This window comes from Manihot esculenta, chromosome 9 (genome assembly GCF_001659605.2).
Source record: "Manihot esculenta cultivar AM560-2 chromosome 9, M.esculenta_v8, whole genome shotgun sequence".
In the NCBI taxonomy this organism is placed as follows: domain Eukaryota; kingdom Viridiplantae; phylum Streptophyta; class Magnoliopsida; order Malpighiales; family Euphorbiaceae; genus Manihot; species Manihot esculenta.
This window is the reverse complement of record NC_035169.2, coordinates 33,627,329-33,642,232: the sequence shown is the minus strand read 5'-3', so window position 1 is coordinate 33,642,232 and position 14,904 is coordinate 33,627,329. Positions and strand designations below refer to the sequence as shown.

Sequence of the window (14,904 nt, the reverse complement as noted above, 5' to 3'; positions counted from 1 at the left end):
ACATCCGATTCATACAGAGGAATGATAAATATTCTCATAAAATATAAGAAAATATCATGATCAAACTATTTGTCATTTTGTTTACGTCTTCAATAATGCACACAGTATTGTATAATTTTCTATACACAAATCCATGCTGAAACAAGCTCGATCTAAGTTAATGATATTAAAATGATACTAATTAATTACTGAATTGATTAATTGAAGTTTCTTTGACCCATCATAATCTTTCAATCTATAAACTAAGCAGGTCCACGTGTAAGTAAGCTGGTTGACTTGCAAGATCAAAATAACCTAATACAAGACATGAAATTTCATCAGAGTTTTATCACAAAATAAAATTTTAATCAAAGATTTTTCTGCAATCCCAAAGGTTAATTTCGTAATTTCAATCAAAGTAACATTCTTTCTACCGCTTTAAATACCTTCATATCCTTAATTTCAATGCATTCTTGCTTGTGTTCATGTGCCTTTTTTTTTGTTTTGTTTTTATTTTACATTCAACCTAGGTTTTGGCTCAAAAACTTTTCTTTTCTTTTCTTTTCTTTCTCCACAGTAATGGAACATAATCAAGGTCAAGACGCAAATAGTCGGGGAAACCATGGTACTGAGAGAATTGAACCGATGAGGCCACGGTGGAATCCGAAGCCTGAGCAAATTTTGATTCTTGAGTCCATCTTCAATAGTGGAATGGTAAATCCACCAAAAGATGAAACTGTGAGAATAAGGAAACTTCTTGAGAAGTTTGGTTCTGTTGTCGATGCCAATGTTTTCTACTGGTTCCAAAACCGAAGGTCAAGATCTCGCCGCCGCCATCGTCAGATGCAAGCTTCCCTTGCCGAAGAGAAAAGAAATAAACGAGCACAAGCTAGCGGTGGTGCAATTCATTATGAAGGTGGTTCTGGTGCTGGTGGCAGCAGCAGCAGCACATCTCTGATGGGGTTCGCAAATTCTCCTTCTTTGACTGTATCTCCTTCTTATCTTCTGGGTTCCTCTTCTTCAGTTGGAGTTGGTGGTCATGAGGATGGTGCAGTAGAGAGTCTTTTTCTCCCCAACGAAATGGGTTTTCAGGAACTCGATCAGGGCTCTGATATATCTTCAATTTTATGCCCATCCGGCTCTTCAAATTTGCAATACCAAACTGGTAAGTAAGTATGCATGGCTAAGTTCCTCCATTATCTCCGATTGCTTTCTAGCTCTTCGGTTCTACAAGTAATTTTTCCTTATTGCTACCCTAAATTTCCTAGGTTAAAATATTCTATAAATTTGATTTTAGCTCTAGCTGTATCATAAATTTCCATAGGTCACAACTCCTATTTCAGAGAAAACAAGGTGTATCTATAGATGTGTGTAGCTCCTGTCTAGGTTTCATAAGAGTGAGAGAGCTGCAGAATAAATAAACTAGCTACAAGCCTTTCAATGATGGAAACAGCAGTAATGTTTTATTAAAATTTTTCTTCAATTTCCGTGAGAAACAATGGTCCCCCCCCTCCCTGTTACAGTACCTAGAAAAGTTCCACATGAAATCATTAACTCTTTTAGCCCACCAAATTATTCAGTGTGTTGTTGAATTTCATTCTCTGAGCTGCTGGGTTCTGAGTTTAGACCAAGAAAATCCAATTACCTGTTACCTAGTAGCGTATTTGGAGAAAATGGTAGGTTGAATTTGATTATAATAAGTACAATGATGTTGATTTGCAGGGTTCATCACAGTTTTTATCAACGGGGTGGAAACAGAAGTTCCAGGAGGGCCAATAGACATGAAAGCGCTATTTGGTCAAGATGCAGTGTTGATCCATTCCTCTGGTGTTGCTGTACCTTGCAATGAATTTGGATTTCTAATGGAAAGCTTGCAGCATGGTGAAAGCTATTTCCTGGTAAACATCAACGGAAACTAATTCAATGTCTCTTCTTTCTCTCTCTCTCTCTCTCTCTCTCTTCAGTTTAGAAACTCGAAACCTTGGTTTCTTCTGTCCATGCATGTTCAAATGATCATGATCGCTTTTATCTTTTTCTTCTTCTTCTTCTTCTTCTTCTTCTTCTTCTTCTTCTTCTTCTTCTTCTTCTTCTTCTTCTTCTTCTTCTTCTTCTACTATGTGGCACAATGCTTTCTAGTAATGCTCAAATTTAGTTAATACTATACTAAACCTTTGTTTGCTTAATATGGTTAACGAAGGAATTTTTTGAATTCCCTGATAACTTTTTTTCTCTTTCTTCACTTCACACTTCGATATTTCACATAAATCAAAGAATCCAGTGGTGGGATCATTTTATTATACTTTATTCAGTTCGAGATTCCAAAAGGTTGATACGTAAAACTGCTGTTTACAGTTAAGAATTCCACTAAGATATCAGTACACTGTCATTAGGGCTTCCAAGCATAGTTTAGCAGTTTAAACTACAATAATTTAATTAAGAATTGCCAGCTCCCAACTCTCTGTCTCGTTTCTGATATTTCTTTAATTTTATGTTCTTGGTTATTAGTTCATGGAACATTTCTCAAAGAATTCTTTAAAATACTGGATTTTTTTTTTCTGGTTACAGGTTTCAAGCCAAACATAAATTGGTATTAAAGCTGCATCAAGAAATGGGAGCTTCCTCTTTGCTGCATATGTTAGAGCCAGTATTTTACTATGGAAATTAATGGAATCCCTACAAAAAAAAAAAAAAAAAAAATCACCCATATAAAAAAGTTCATTAGCTTTTCTGTTTTAATTTTCTGTTCCTTTGTTGTTAATTTCATAGGAAGCTTCCCCAAGCTCGGTATATTTTAGAGAAACCATGTGTCAGAAAAGACAATTTGTACTGGTTTAAATCATCAGATATTCGTAAAAGAAAAAAAAGACTTTGTGTATTTTTCATTGCATTTCTTCCCTATATTGTCGAATTTGATTAAGTAGAGTCGTCTCCAGATTCCGGAGTTTATATAAAATGAACTGAAATTGTATGTTTAAGGCAACACTTCTATCAGTACTATCATTGGTAGAAGGAAAGTGAAATAAACGTAGTACTGAAATAAATTCGCCACGTTAAACATTTTGAAAATTTTCATATAATATAAGAGGTTAAGAATATAAGATTTGTTATTAATTTTCTAAAAAATTCAAAATGGACTAATATTCGTTGGATCAAACTTTCTTCGTCCTCCACTATATTCATTGCACAAATATACCATAACTTTATCACCAATATTGAAGAACTTGAAACGCTTATGTTTATTCGTTGCAGTTTTATACTTGTCATTAGCTTTCGTAAGACATTATCGTACCTGTTTGAAAACGTTCACATATTGATTTGCCAAGTTGTTTACTCAAATACTGTTATGAAAACGTGTAGTAAAGGCAATAAGATCAACTGTATGTACTGAAATTTTTCTGTACACAATTGTAAAGTGTGACACTTTTGTAAAGCTGTGGATATAACTGTTGTAAGCAAATTCTACTTGTACAAGACTAGCAAGATCTCAAATAGTTTTCTTATCACTGTAGATGCAACACAGAAGATTGTTAAGAGTGTGATTCACCACTTCAGTTTGGCTATCAATTTGAAGATGAGCAACACTACTGTATCGAAGTTCAGTCCCAAAATGTTTTCATAGTGTCATCCAAAAGTGAGCTGGAAACTTCACATCTCTGTCAGAAATAATGGTCTTAGAAATGCCATGTAAACGAACCTCCTGAAAAAACAGATTTGCAATATGAGAAGTATCATCAGTTTTCTTGTAAGGCATGAAATGTGCATTTTGGAGAACTTGTCAAGACAACAAAAATGGAATTAGATTCACGTTGAGTACGTGGAAGATCAAGAACAAAATCCATAGATAAGTCCTCCCAAGGATATTCTGGAATAGGTAATGAAGTGCATAAACTCGTATTCTATGAATACTCCTTCTAAGTTTGACAAACTGGTAACTTTTGAACCATCCGACTTGTATCATTTTTCAATTGTGGTCAATAAAAACGCTTCTATAAACTAGCAATAGTCTTATTATGCCCAAAATAACCACTCAAACCTCTATCATGAATCTCTCGAATTAATTTTTCTAGTAGAAAAGAACGAGAAATGTATAATCTATTGTCCTTAAAAAGAAATATGTCATGTATCCAAAACTCATCAGCAGGCTGATGAGCCTGGACCTTTGCCCGTATATCAATAAAATCATTATCTGTAGTATACAAATAATCACAAAATTCACTATATGATGGGAGTAGCTGCGATTTTCACTTTGATAGATGCCATTGAGATGGCAAAAAAAGTGAAAGAATGTATTGAATGGTGAAAAGAGCAGAAGAATGTGTTGAATAGCAGCCTCGACATCATTCTAATCGAAATTTTAATTATACAAATTCTTGTTCGACAGGGAATCAACAATATAGAGGTAATTACAGCGGATAACCTTCTAGAGCTATAAATTCTAGCAATCATAGACTACTGTAGAAGAAATAAGAGACAATAAGGGAAAAGTAATAATCAATAAGCAGACAAAGGAGGCAAAACTAATACTTATCAAAAACCAACCGAAGACATATATTATCATTACAGGCAATTTGACTCTAATACTAACTAAAATATGACTATTTAGATTCCGTCAGAAATTTTGATCAATAACGTTTAATTAAGACGAAATTTAGAAAAATAAAAGGTTAAAAGCCGAAATTTCTTATTGAATTCTCGAGAATTGAAAAGTGTGTCAAACAATCAAGAAAAAGAGCTATTTATAATAACAAAATCCTTATGTGAAAATTTATGAAATAATCTAAAAAATAATTAAATTATAAATTTGACCCCTAAACGATAGAATTTGAGTCTCAAACTTTGTGACAGGCTTATAGCTTTTGTCATATTTCTGAAAATCGTTCATTTTGAAATTTACTTTTTGAAAATTTATTGCAGACCTTTAACGGATGTCAGCAGCAGAAATTAAATCCAATCTAAATTTTCTATAAAATTCAAAATTAATTGCTCCGAATCAACAATTTAATAGCATTTTGAAATAAGAAAAAGAATACGTTTTTATCTCTGAAATATAGTATAATTAATAAATTTATTCTTCTATTTTTAAAACTCAATATTTTAGCTCCTGAAATTTAATTCAGGCAAAATTTGATGTTCCTCTGTCAAAAACACCATTAGTAAAAGGATAAATATCTAAACTATCATTTTTAAAATCCAACACTTTAGTCTCTTAATATTAATTTCATTGAAATAACAGGTTCTCTGACATACTATTTATGTCGCCCACCGATCGTTGTTACCCGTCACTCACATCTCTCCCTGTTCGCTATCGTATGCTACTCAAGTCGCTCGTCATTGTGCACAGCTTAATTGTCCACCATTGCACGTTGTTGCTGGCCATTTCACATTGTTGGCCGTCCACCATTGCTCATTGCTTATCGTAGGCCGCTACTTGTTTTTATTCATTGTTACCTTTGTTCAATTGTAACCTTTGTTCAACAAGGTTTTTAAATTAATAGTGACGGAATCGCTAATAATACAAAATTATAAACATATGACTTTTTTTTAAGAAAGAAATAGAACATACGAATAATAAATTAATAATACTGGGAATTTGGAAATGGGAAACAGTAATTTGCCACTTAATATAAGCTTTAAATTAATGGAGGATTTTTTTTTTTTTTTAAAGAAATGAGGAAGAATAAGAAGTGCACGCATGGGAATTGGGTTGGATTCCCTGGCGTAGCTGGGTGGAAAGCTCCCAAAATCCAATAAAAAGAAACTATCACCGCCCTACATAACCAACCCTAACCCGACGGATGTTTGTTTACCGCCTATTTCCCGCCCATTTCTTTATTTTATTTCTCGCACTATGGCACATTTTCTGAAATATGCCATCTTTAAAAAATTCGCAATCTAATTAAATAAATAATTTTTATTTCTTTAAAAAAAAGCTGATTTATTAATTGCTCTACTAGATTCTAGTTTTCTCCTCTTATAAATTATGTAGGGTATTTTTAGTATTTAATTCAATTAAATTTTAATAAAACATATTTAAATAGTTATAATTGATTTTAAAAGGTTTAAATTTAAAAAAAAATAATATTAAAAGATTTAGATAAATTTAAATTTTATTTATAAAATATTTAATTTTATTAAACTCTAATAAGTGAATTAGTTATAATCGATATTAAATTTAAATTTAAAAAAATAATATTTGTAATAAATTTAGATGAATTTAAATTTTATTTATAAGTGCCATCCGTTTATATATAAATAATTAATTTAATATAAAAATATACTTTTTATAAATAAATCTTTTTAAAAAATATTTAATTTTTTAAATAAAAATTATTGATAAAGAATTTTTTTATAAATTTAAATAATCTATATTAATTTTTAATTAAATTTAAAATAAATTTAAATATTATTAATATAAATTAAATTTAAATTTCAATAGTTTAATTTTTGCAAATGAAATTAGATTCCAATTCTTTTTTAAGTTACATATGTTTAGGAGGAAACATTCTGTCACCTTGATTCCTTTTATTTAGAATTAAATATTTTACCAACCTTCGATTCAATTCTCATTTAAAAAAAAGAATTATTTCTATTTTTAATTTATAAAATTTTTATTTTTTAAAAAATAAAATTATGCTATAATTTTTATTTTCACAGCCAAGCTTAAGTCTCTCTCTTGCCCTTCGCCAGTGTTTTCAGTACTGTGTTTGAGAAACCAATGGCATTCAATGCTGGACTTTGTGGCCCATGATGAATCTTAAGTTCATGGTACTAAACCAACCACGTTAGATTAGATTTGGATGGAGTCCTTTTAGAAAGTTACTACTCATCCAAGTAGAAATAAAGAAAAGAAAAAATCTTTGCTTTTGAGTTCCAATTTCTGTACTACAGATTTCCCAAATCCTTAGTTCAGGTACTTCCACTATGTATTTTAATGGGTTTTTTTTTAATTTATATTAGTGAAAAATTGAGATTTAAAATTAAAATTTTATTCATTTGAAGAATGCATTTATAATAAAAATTTGAATGACTGCAAAGCCCACTCAAAACATCATAAATCATAGTCAGTGCTAAAAATTTATCCTTATTTTCTGATATACATGTCCATGGGCTTACAGGGTCTATCTCTGTGTGTTCACACAATGTAGGTTTAGTTACAGGGTCTATCTCTGTGTGTCCAGATAATGTAGGTTTTTGTCCAGGGCGCCTTAAGCGCCAACTACATTTAATTGATGTCAAGTTTAATATGAAATGTGTTACCAAGTTTGATTGATGTTTTGTTTTTTTTAATTACAATTAAAGTGAATATTTATATAAAAAATTTAAACACGAAGCTATTGTTTTTGAAAAATTTATTATTTAATTTTTAAAATATCGAAAAATTTATTAATTAGTTTTTTGATTTTAAAAAATATATTTAAATATTTTTTTATTATTAAAAAATTATTAAAAAATTATTAATTAATTTTTTATTAATTTTATAATAAAATAAAAAATAATTAAGTAATTTTATTATATTTCTCCATTGAAGTAAGTAGGTATATATATATATTATAAAATCTTATTAAGACAACTTCTAAAAATCATCCATCAATTAATTAGCCTATAATTATATAATTCTTATAATTATGTATATATTATATTCACACTCTAACACTCTCCTTCAAATTGAATCATAGATATTTATCATGTCCAACTTGTTAGAAAGATATTCTATTCGAAATCTATTTAAAAATTTGGTGAGTAGATCATTCAGTTGCTCTTCTATCTTCATATAACTGGTAGAGATTAAATTTTCTTGAATCTTCTCACGGATGAAATGACCAGCAACTTTAATATACTTAGTATGTTTATGGTATACTGGATTGGAAGTAATATGAAGAGCAGCCTGATTATCACACCAAAGTTTCGCGGGTGACGTAACATCCATACCAACTTCTTTCAGCAGATGATTTATCCACAGAATCTCACAAGTGGATTGAGTCATGGTACTGTATTCTGACTCGGCACTCGATCTGCATACCACATTTGCTTCTTACTTTTCCAAAACACTAGGTTTCGTCCAATAAATACACAGTAGCCTGTAGTCGATATTCTATCAATTTTAGATCCCGCTCAGTCAGCATCAGAAAAACACTCAAGTGCAGTATGTCCATAATCTCTGTAGAGTATACTCGAAGAGGTCTCACCATCAGATATGATTATAGAGATGAGCCATTCATCATCATCCTCTTGATGAGGAGAGGTTTGTGCAATAGGATAAAAAGGAACTTGCTCGAAAAAGACTATTTCTATTGAGACCAGATATTTGTTGAGGTTTGGAGAGTAACACTGATACCCCTTCTGAAGGCGAGAATATCCCAAAAAACACATTTCAAAGCTTTAGGATCAAGTTTAATCACATGAGATCTGAAATCTCAAACATAGCAAGTACTGCCAAACAATCGTGGTTCGAGAGAAAATAATAGTTTCTTAGGAAATATAACATTATAAGGAGTATTAACGGTTGTCGAAACTGTAAAAATTAAACCTATTAACAATCAACAAAAAGAACTTGTAGACAGTGGCAATAAAGTCGAACCACAGGGATTTGACACTAAGAATTCTCCTAACAATGATAGAGAAACCTAATTCTAACCTTGCCAATCGCGTGATTAAGTTAGATCATGCAACCAATTGTTACTTGTGTTCGAATAATCTAACCAATTACGGACCTAAATTATTTAAACTAACAATATATTACCTATGCAATTAAAAACAATGGGCCCTTATTGATTCTAATAGCAAGGCAATAATAGACATGAAGAACAAGTTGCATAAATATTGAAAAATAGAAGTTTTAACAATAGAGTTTCAAATCTCCTAATTTATAATAAACTGAAATTTCTCAAACTTCAACTAGAGATAAAGGTTTTTAGCCACTCATGATGGACAAAGAACACAAAAAAGGGAAAGAAAGAAGAAAAGAAGAGAGAGAGGCGTTGCCGAAGATTCTGAGATATCCTTGTTGTTGGTTGCTGACCCTTTTTATAAGTGAGAAGTTCTAATCTTCTTAGAGTTGGAATCCTCTTTTGACTTGGTCTTTGATGGTCTTTTTATTTATTCTTTATGTTGTATTCTAGCATGAATATATCTCCTTTGGTGTAGGACTCCCTTTGGTGCGGTTTAGGTCGTGTCATAGGATTGGTCTGAGTGTATTTGAAGTAGAATAGGACTCTAAGACGTTTGAATCTTTGAATTTTTGCTTGTCCCGCACTTCTGTATTTTCTTACCGAAGACGGTTGATTTGGGCAAATCACTTGCTCAAATCGTTTCTGCATGTTTCCTCTAAGTTTCTAATTTAGCTTTCTTCAGGTGTTTTGGCCAGCGATCCGGGTAAATCATTTTGAGCATATCAAGTCTTGTAGGTTCGCTTCCTCTTCCTACAGCTGCCTTAAGCATTCTGTGAGGCTTAATTTGGCCAAATCGCTTCGGCCAAATAAGTTTTCCAACATTTCAAGCTATTTTCTCCAAGTTTTCATTTTTCTTCTTTTATGCAAAAATAGTGTAAAAACATAAATTATGCTAGGAAAATACATATTTAAACAGTAATAATAATAAGAAAAATGTGGCTAAATTATGCTTGATCAATTATCGTTTAGTACTGCGAAGGGCATGCAATTAATGAGAAAACATGCAGTAGAGATAACATCAACCTAAAATTGTTTAGGAACTTGCATTTGAAATAACAGAGTTCTATTAGTCTCAAGGAGATGTCGATTCTTCTTTTTAGCTACCCCATTTTGAACGAGTGCATTAACACATGACAATTGGTGAAGAATACGATGTTGAGTCATATAAGTCTAGAATGATTCTAGCATATATTCTTTAGCATTGTCGCTCCGTAAAATTTGCACAGAAACATTAAATTGAATCCTGATTTCAGCACAGAAAGTAGAAAAATGAGAAAACACTTCTGAACGTTGCTTCATAAAATAAATCCAAGTCATTCTAGAGTAATCTTCCACAAAAGTAATAAAATATCTGAATTCAGTCTTAGATCCAACAGGGCCTGGGCCCCAAACATATGAATGAACTAATTCAAAAGCAGATTCAACTTGTTTATTGACTCTAGGACTTAAAGAGTTTTGATGATGTTTTGCAAAATGACATGACTCACATACCTTATGAAATTGAGGGCATAACTTCTTTAAAACCGGTAAAGAAGGTGTTCCAACTGACAATGTGCTTCAAACGAAGACACGACACTGGAGTAGGCAACAGATTGAGGCACTCATGCATCCAAAATATAAAGGCCTCCATATATATTCCGCTTCGTCACAAGATCCTGAATGAGACAATGATCAGGAAAAAGGAAACACAACAATTTAGGTTTTTGGTAAGTTTACTCGTAGAAATTAAATTAAAGTCAATATTAGGTAAACTTAGCATAGATGATAGGGTAATAGTAGGAGTAGGTTTAACAGTTTCAGAATTCTCAACATTATAGGTGGACCCATCGACTATAATAACAGAAGAATGTGCTTTATGAGATCGAAAGCTAGTAAAAATATGAGAATTATTTGTCATGTAGTCCGTGACACCAGAATCAATAACCCATTTATATGAAGAGGAAATAAGATACGCTTTATTTATCTCAGCCGCTACTGAAGACGTTAAGATAATTTTAATAATATGGGTTTTACTGTCAGAAATCATTTCAACCAAAACTCTATACCTTCAAACGAATTAAAGGAAAATAACAAAACCTAAATCAGTGAACAGTATAAAAAAAAAAACGTCTCTACCCAATACCCAAATGGCAAACGAATCACATATATGACAAGGGGACTGCAAGGCAACTTCGATGTCCTCCCTAGGTGGACGGTGAAAGACAAATATTACCCTAAATGGGTAAATACAAAAGAACAAGAGTCCTAAGTCTCAAAAAATTTAAAACTTGATGGGAGAGAAAAAATTAAATCTCTACGGAAATAACTCTGATACCATGTAATAAGATAAAGAATAATTGGGCAATTTCAGTGTATTTCTCCATTGAAGTATGTGAGTATATATAAAGATTATAAGGTCTTGTTAATACAACTTCTAATAATCATCTATTAATCAATTAGTCTATAATTATGTAATTTCTTATGATTATGTACAGATTATGTTCATATTATAACAAATTTTAATCATTAAGTATTTTACTATTAGTCTCTGCAACATAAAAAAATTTATTACAGATTATGTTCATATTATGTTCATATTATAACAAATTTTAATTATTAAGTATTTTACTATTAGTCTCTGCAACGTAAAAAAATTTATTAATTAATATTTTAATTTTATAAAAATATAAATTAATTAATCTTTTTAATAAATCATATTTTAAAATTTTCTCAATATTTAATAGTAAAGTAGTGTTGTAAATTTGTTATGTTAAATTAAATATAATTATTAAATCAAAATCAAATAATTAGATATTATCATTTGATAGTACATTGGACGGCTCTATCTCTTTTCATCCATAATCTTTTTCTTGTGGATTCATTAACTTCCCACAACTTTTTTGAAGTTAAATGACTTTAATATCAATAGTATCAATTCAACTAAGAGAATAATAGATAATTAAAAATAAAATAAAAAATAAATTTAAAAATTATTTAAGCTAATTTTAATCCTCCAAATACTATAATTTTATCATCTATTACAATATTTCTCCATTGAGGGGCTGTATAGAATTTCTCTACATCAAATGGCTCGTCTGAAATACATACTGGGATTCCACACATGCTAAAGATGTAAAAGCTGGAGTTCCATCATAGATATTCATAGCCAAGAACCACGAATTGGATCATCCCGAAGCAAAAGCTCACTTTTTTTTTTTGGAATGCAAACTGACAAAATATATTGCAAAGGAAAGAGAAGAAGAATGTGACACAATAATCCAAGAATATAATATATATTTGTATTTTGCAAGTGCGTGCAAAGCATGAGATGGGGAGAGCGATTGATGACTAAAAGTTACAGAGAAAGCCAATCACACAACACACTGCACACCCAATTTGAAAACTCATCAAAGGATGGCCACCGTCTTCATTCACGTTTTAGTCAGTAATGATCACTACTCGTTCAGAGATTTAAGAAACAGCCATGGAGATGGAGGCATGAACATCATAGACAAGGACCTAGCTCATGGTGTTTTTTGCTACACAAGTCCAAAACATAGGGGGTTTCTTTTTTTTTTTTAAAAAAAAAAAAAAGAGAGAGAGAGAGAGAAATATTTCTGAAACAAATAGGGTAGATGCTACTGCTGTTTCTTCCTCCTATTTACTTACTTTTTACTCTTGTTCTCCTTTTTCTACATATGGAACTAACTGTATATGAGATTCACTGTGGTCTGTAGCAAGATTCAGAGGTAAGAATCAGGCCTGCTGATCCACTTCTCTTTGTTATGATCACCTGGTTTTCTCAAATTTTATACCAAAATGAACAGTTCTTATGTAGCTCCTAGACCGAGGAAGTCAATGAAGGTCACATTTATTTTCTGACTCCTATTTTCATTGTCACCGATCCCGTTGGTGCCAACTGACTCACTTGCAGACACTTCCGAGTTTGAATCTGACTGACCAGATTGGTCCAACCCAGTAACCAGTCCAATGGACCCAGCTTGATAGAACCCTTTGCCCCTACTCAGATACAACTTGTCAAGTTCCACGTTTCCCATTGCCACTTCCTTCTCAGCAAATGGACCTGACAACCCGTAAACCCATAAACAAGAAATTAACTATGTTGACAGAAAAAGGAAACTGTAAAAATCCCACCAAAGAAAACTTAACAAATAAGATAGATTTTGGGGGTATATGCATACCCATGGGAGCTCCTTGGGGACTGAACCTAGTGAAAAGCATAGGAGGTGCCTTGGTTGAAGAAGGGCTAAGGTAGAGATCAGTACATGTTGAAGCAGATTCATCAATGGTGCTGGATATGGTTGTTGATTCACTGCAAGCATTCTTCTGCGAATTAACATCAAGTCCCTTAATGGGTGGGGCGATCTGAGAGGAAGAAGAAGGCTTCCTTCTCCTGTAAATGCTGGATTGTTCTCTATGTTTCCTTGCCATAATCACATGCCAATGGTTCTTCACTGCATTATCAGTCCTGCCAGGGAAGAGTCTAGCAATCATAGCCCATTTGTTCCCATATAATCTATGAGCAGATAAGAGTCTCTCCTCTTCTTCCTCAGTGAAAGCCCTCCTGTTTATTCTTGGATCCAGCTGGTTGAACCACCTTAATCTACAGCTCTTCCCTGAAAAATCAAAACATGCTCAAATTCAATAAAAAAAAAGATCTTCAAGGTTTGATATTCCTCAATAAAATCAATGAGATCACAATTGCCTTGGGGCTTTTTTTTTCTTTTTTCACAATAACCAATCAAGAAAAGAATTAAAGGGTATACTTTTTTCCTTCTCCGATGGTGATAATGCAAAAATTTACTACTTTTCATTTTTAATGTCTGGCGCTAAAAATAGTTCTTATCCACTTTTCATGATAGTTTTTTTTCTTTTACTTTTTGAAAGGGGGGGTTGCTTACCTGATCTCCCTTCAAGATTCTCCGCAATCAAATTCCAGTTTTGAGGACCATATTGCGCCACAAGGTCTTTGAGTTTGGCATCTTCAGCAGGTCTCCAATGGCCTCGGGCACAAAGCTTTGTGTGCCCATTTTTACCAGTAGCACAGCTCTTAGGCTCCTCTTCTTCACCTATATCCAAAGAAAGATCTTTCTTTTGAACCCCGAAAATGCCATCACTCCCATCATGAGGTCTCTTTGTTCCCCTGTTTTCTACCTGTTGAATACTCCACTGCCTTCCTTTTTGATCCATTGAATGACTAGAAATGTGAAACCCCATTTGAGGAGGTACGGTTTCTGTGTCCCTACGCTTACTCATTACCCCAAATGTAGCAAGAGAGAGATGAGAAGCTGCAGGTGGAGGCAGAAAGTTAACGTTTTGATACCGGCTGAAACTATTACTCTCACTCCTTAGGTGTTGTACACTCATTTTGACCAAAAAGAAACCAGATATAAAACCAGACACTGGAAGAAGGAGCAAAACAATAGTTGAAAACTCCAAAGCCTTCTCCTTCAATAATGCTTCACAAACAGAGAGAAAGACGGTTAGAAACGGGGAAAGAAGAAGTGGGTTTTGTTCAACAGAGAGAAAACAAGTGATCAGAGAAGAAAGAGGCAAATTTGCATTTTTGAGGCAAGAAAATACATGAGAGTTGCTTAGTTATTTATGAGGCAGAAGAAGAGAGAATGATTATGAAAAAAAGAAACAGAATGGGGGTAAGAAAGTGGTTGTTGAATGACAAAGAAAGAAAGCAAGCAGTCGCAATAACAAAAAAGAAGAGAAGCAGCCACACGATTCTCTCTTTTATCTCGCACTTTATACATAAATTTGCGAAGGCAGGGGTGCTTATTTTGAGAGTGATCTCTGAAATAAACAGAAAAAAGAAAAAGAAAAGTTGATAGGGGAGGAGAGGGGAGGTTGCATGCAAGTCGAGAAGCACTCGTGTGGGTGTGTCCCTCAAAAACATAAGCTTTGTACAGGGCATTGCTGTAATGGTGTTTGGCTTTGTTTTCTCTCTCTCTTTCTTTTGGTCTTTCTCGGGCTTTGGAGAAAACCAGAATCTCTTTGTCTCCTTGTGAATGCCTTTAACTTTCCTTTTCAAAGCAAAACCGATATTTTTTATAAAAAAAAACTTATTTAAATTGAACGCCAATAATACTTATAGTAGAATTATTTCTATTTTAATATTTATATTAATATATAAAATTAAACATGTCTTTATGTATTACTTAGAATGAATTTTAGATTAGGGAAGAAAGGAATATTTGTTCTTTATTTTTCTTCATTATGTTTGAATTAATAAAAATAAATAAATTCT

The 14,904-nt window shown here is 32.4% G+C and overlaps 2 protein-coding genes across 3 annotated transcripts; one reads left to right on the top strand and one right to left on the bottom strand.

Annotated features, from left to right (window-relative positions):
- The first annotated feature begins 481 nt into the window (after positions 1 to 481).
- Positions 482 to 2,854, top strand: LOC110623787 (WUSCHEL-related homeobox 11). Of its 2 annotated transcripts, XM_021768809.2 has the most exons (3): positions 482 to 1,144; positions 1,702 to 1,877; positions 2,545 to 2,854. In XM_021768809.2, exons 1-3 carry the CDS (start codon positions 559 to 561, stop codon positions 2,560 to 2,562), a joined length of 780 nt encoding a protein of 259 aa, XP_021624501.1. In that variant the 5' UTR covers positions 482 to 558; the 3' UTR covers positions 2,563 to 2,854. The 2 variants fall into 2 exon arrangements, with proteins under 2 accessions (XP_021624501.1, XP_021624500.1); XM_021768808.2 differs by lacking the exon at positions 2,545 to 2,854 and having other exon boundaries at positions 1,702 to 1,913.
- A 9,039-nt stretch (positions 2,855 to 11,893) lies between these two features.
- Positions 11,894 to 14,653, bottom strand: LOC110622051 (transcription factor CSA). The gene is made up of 3 exons (XM_021766402.2): positions 13,550 to 14,653; positions 12,830 to 13,264; positions 11,894 to 12,711 (listed from the first exon to the last, which is right to left on the bottom strand). The coding sequence occupies exons 1-3, from the start codon at positions 14,013 to 14,015 to the stop codon at positions 12,458 to 12,460; spliced, it is 1,155 nt and encodes a 384-aa protein (XP_021622094.1). The 5' UTR covers positions 14,016 to 14,653; the 3' UTR covers positions 11,894 to 12,457.
- Between the last annotated feature and the right edge of the window lie 251 nt (positions 14,654 to 14,904).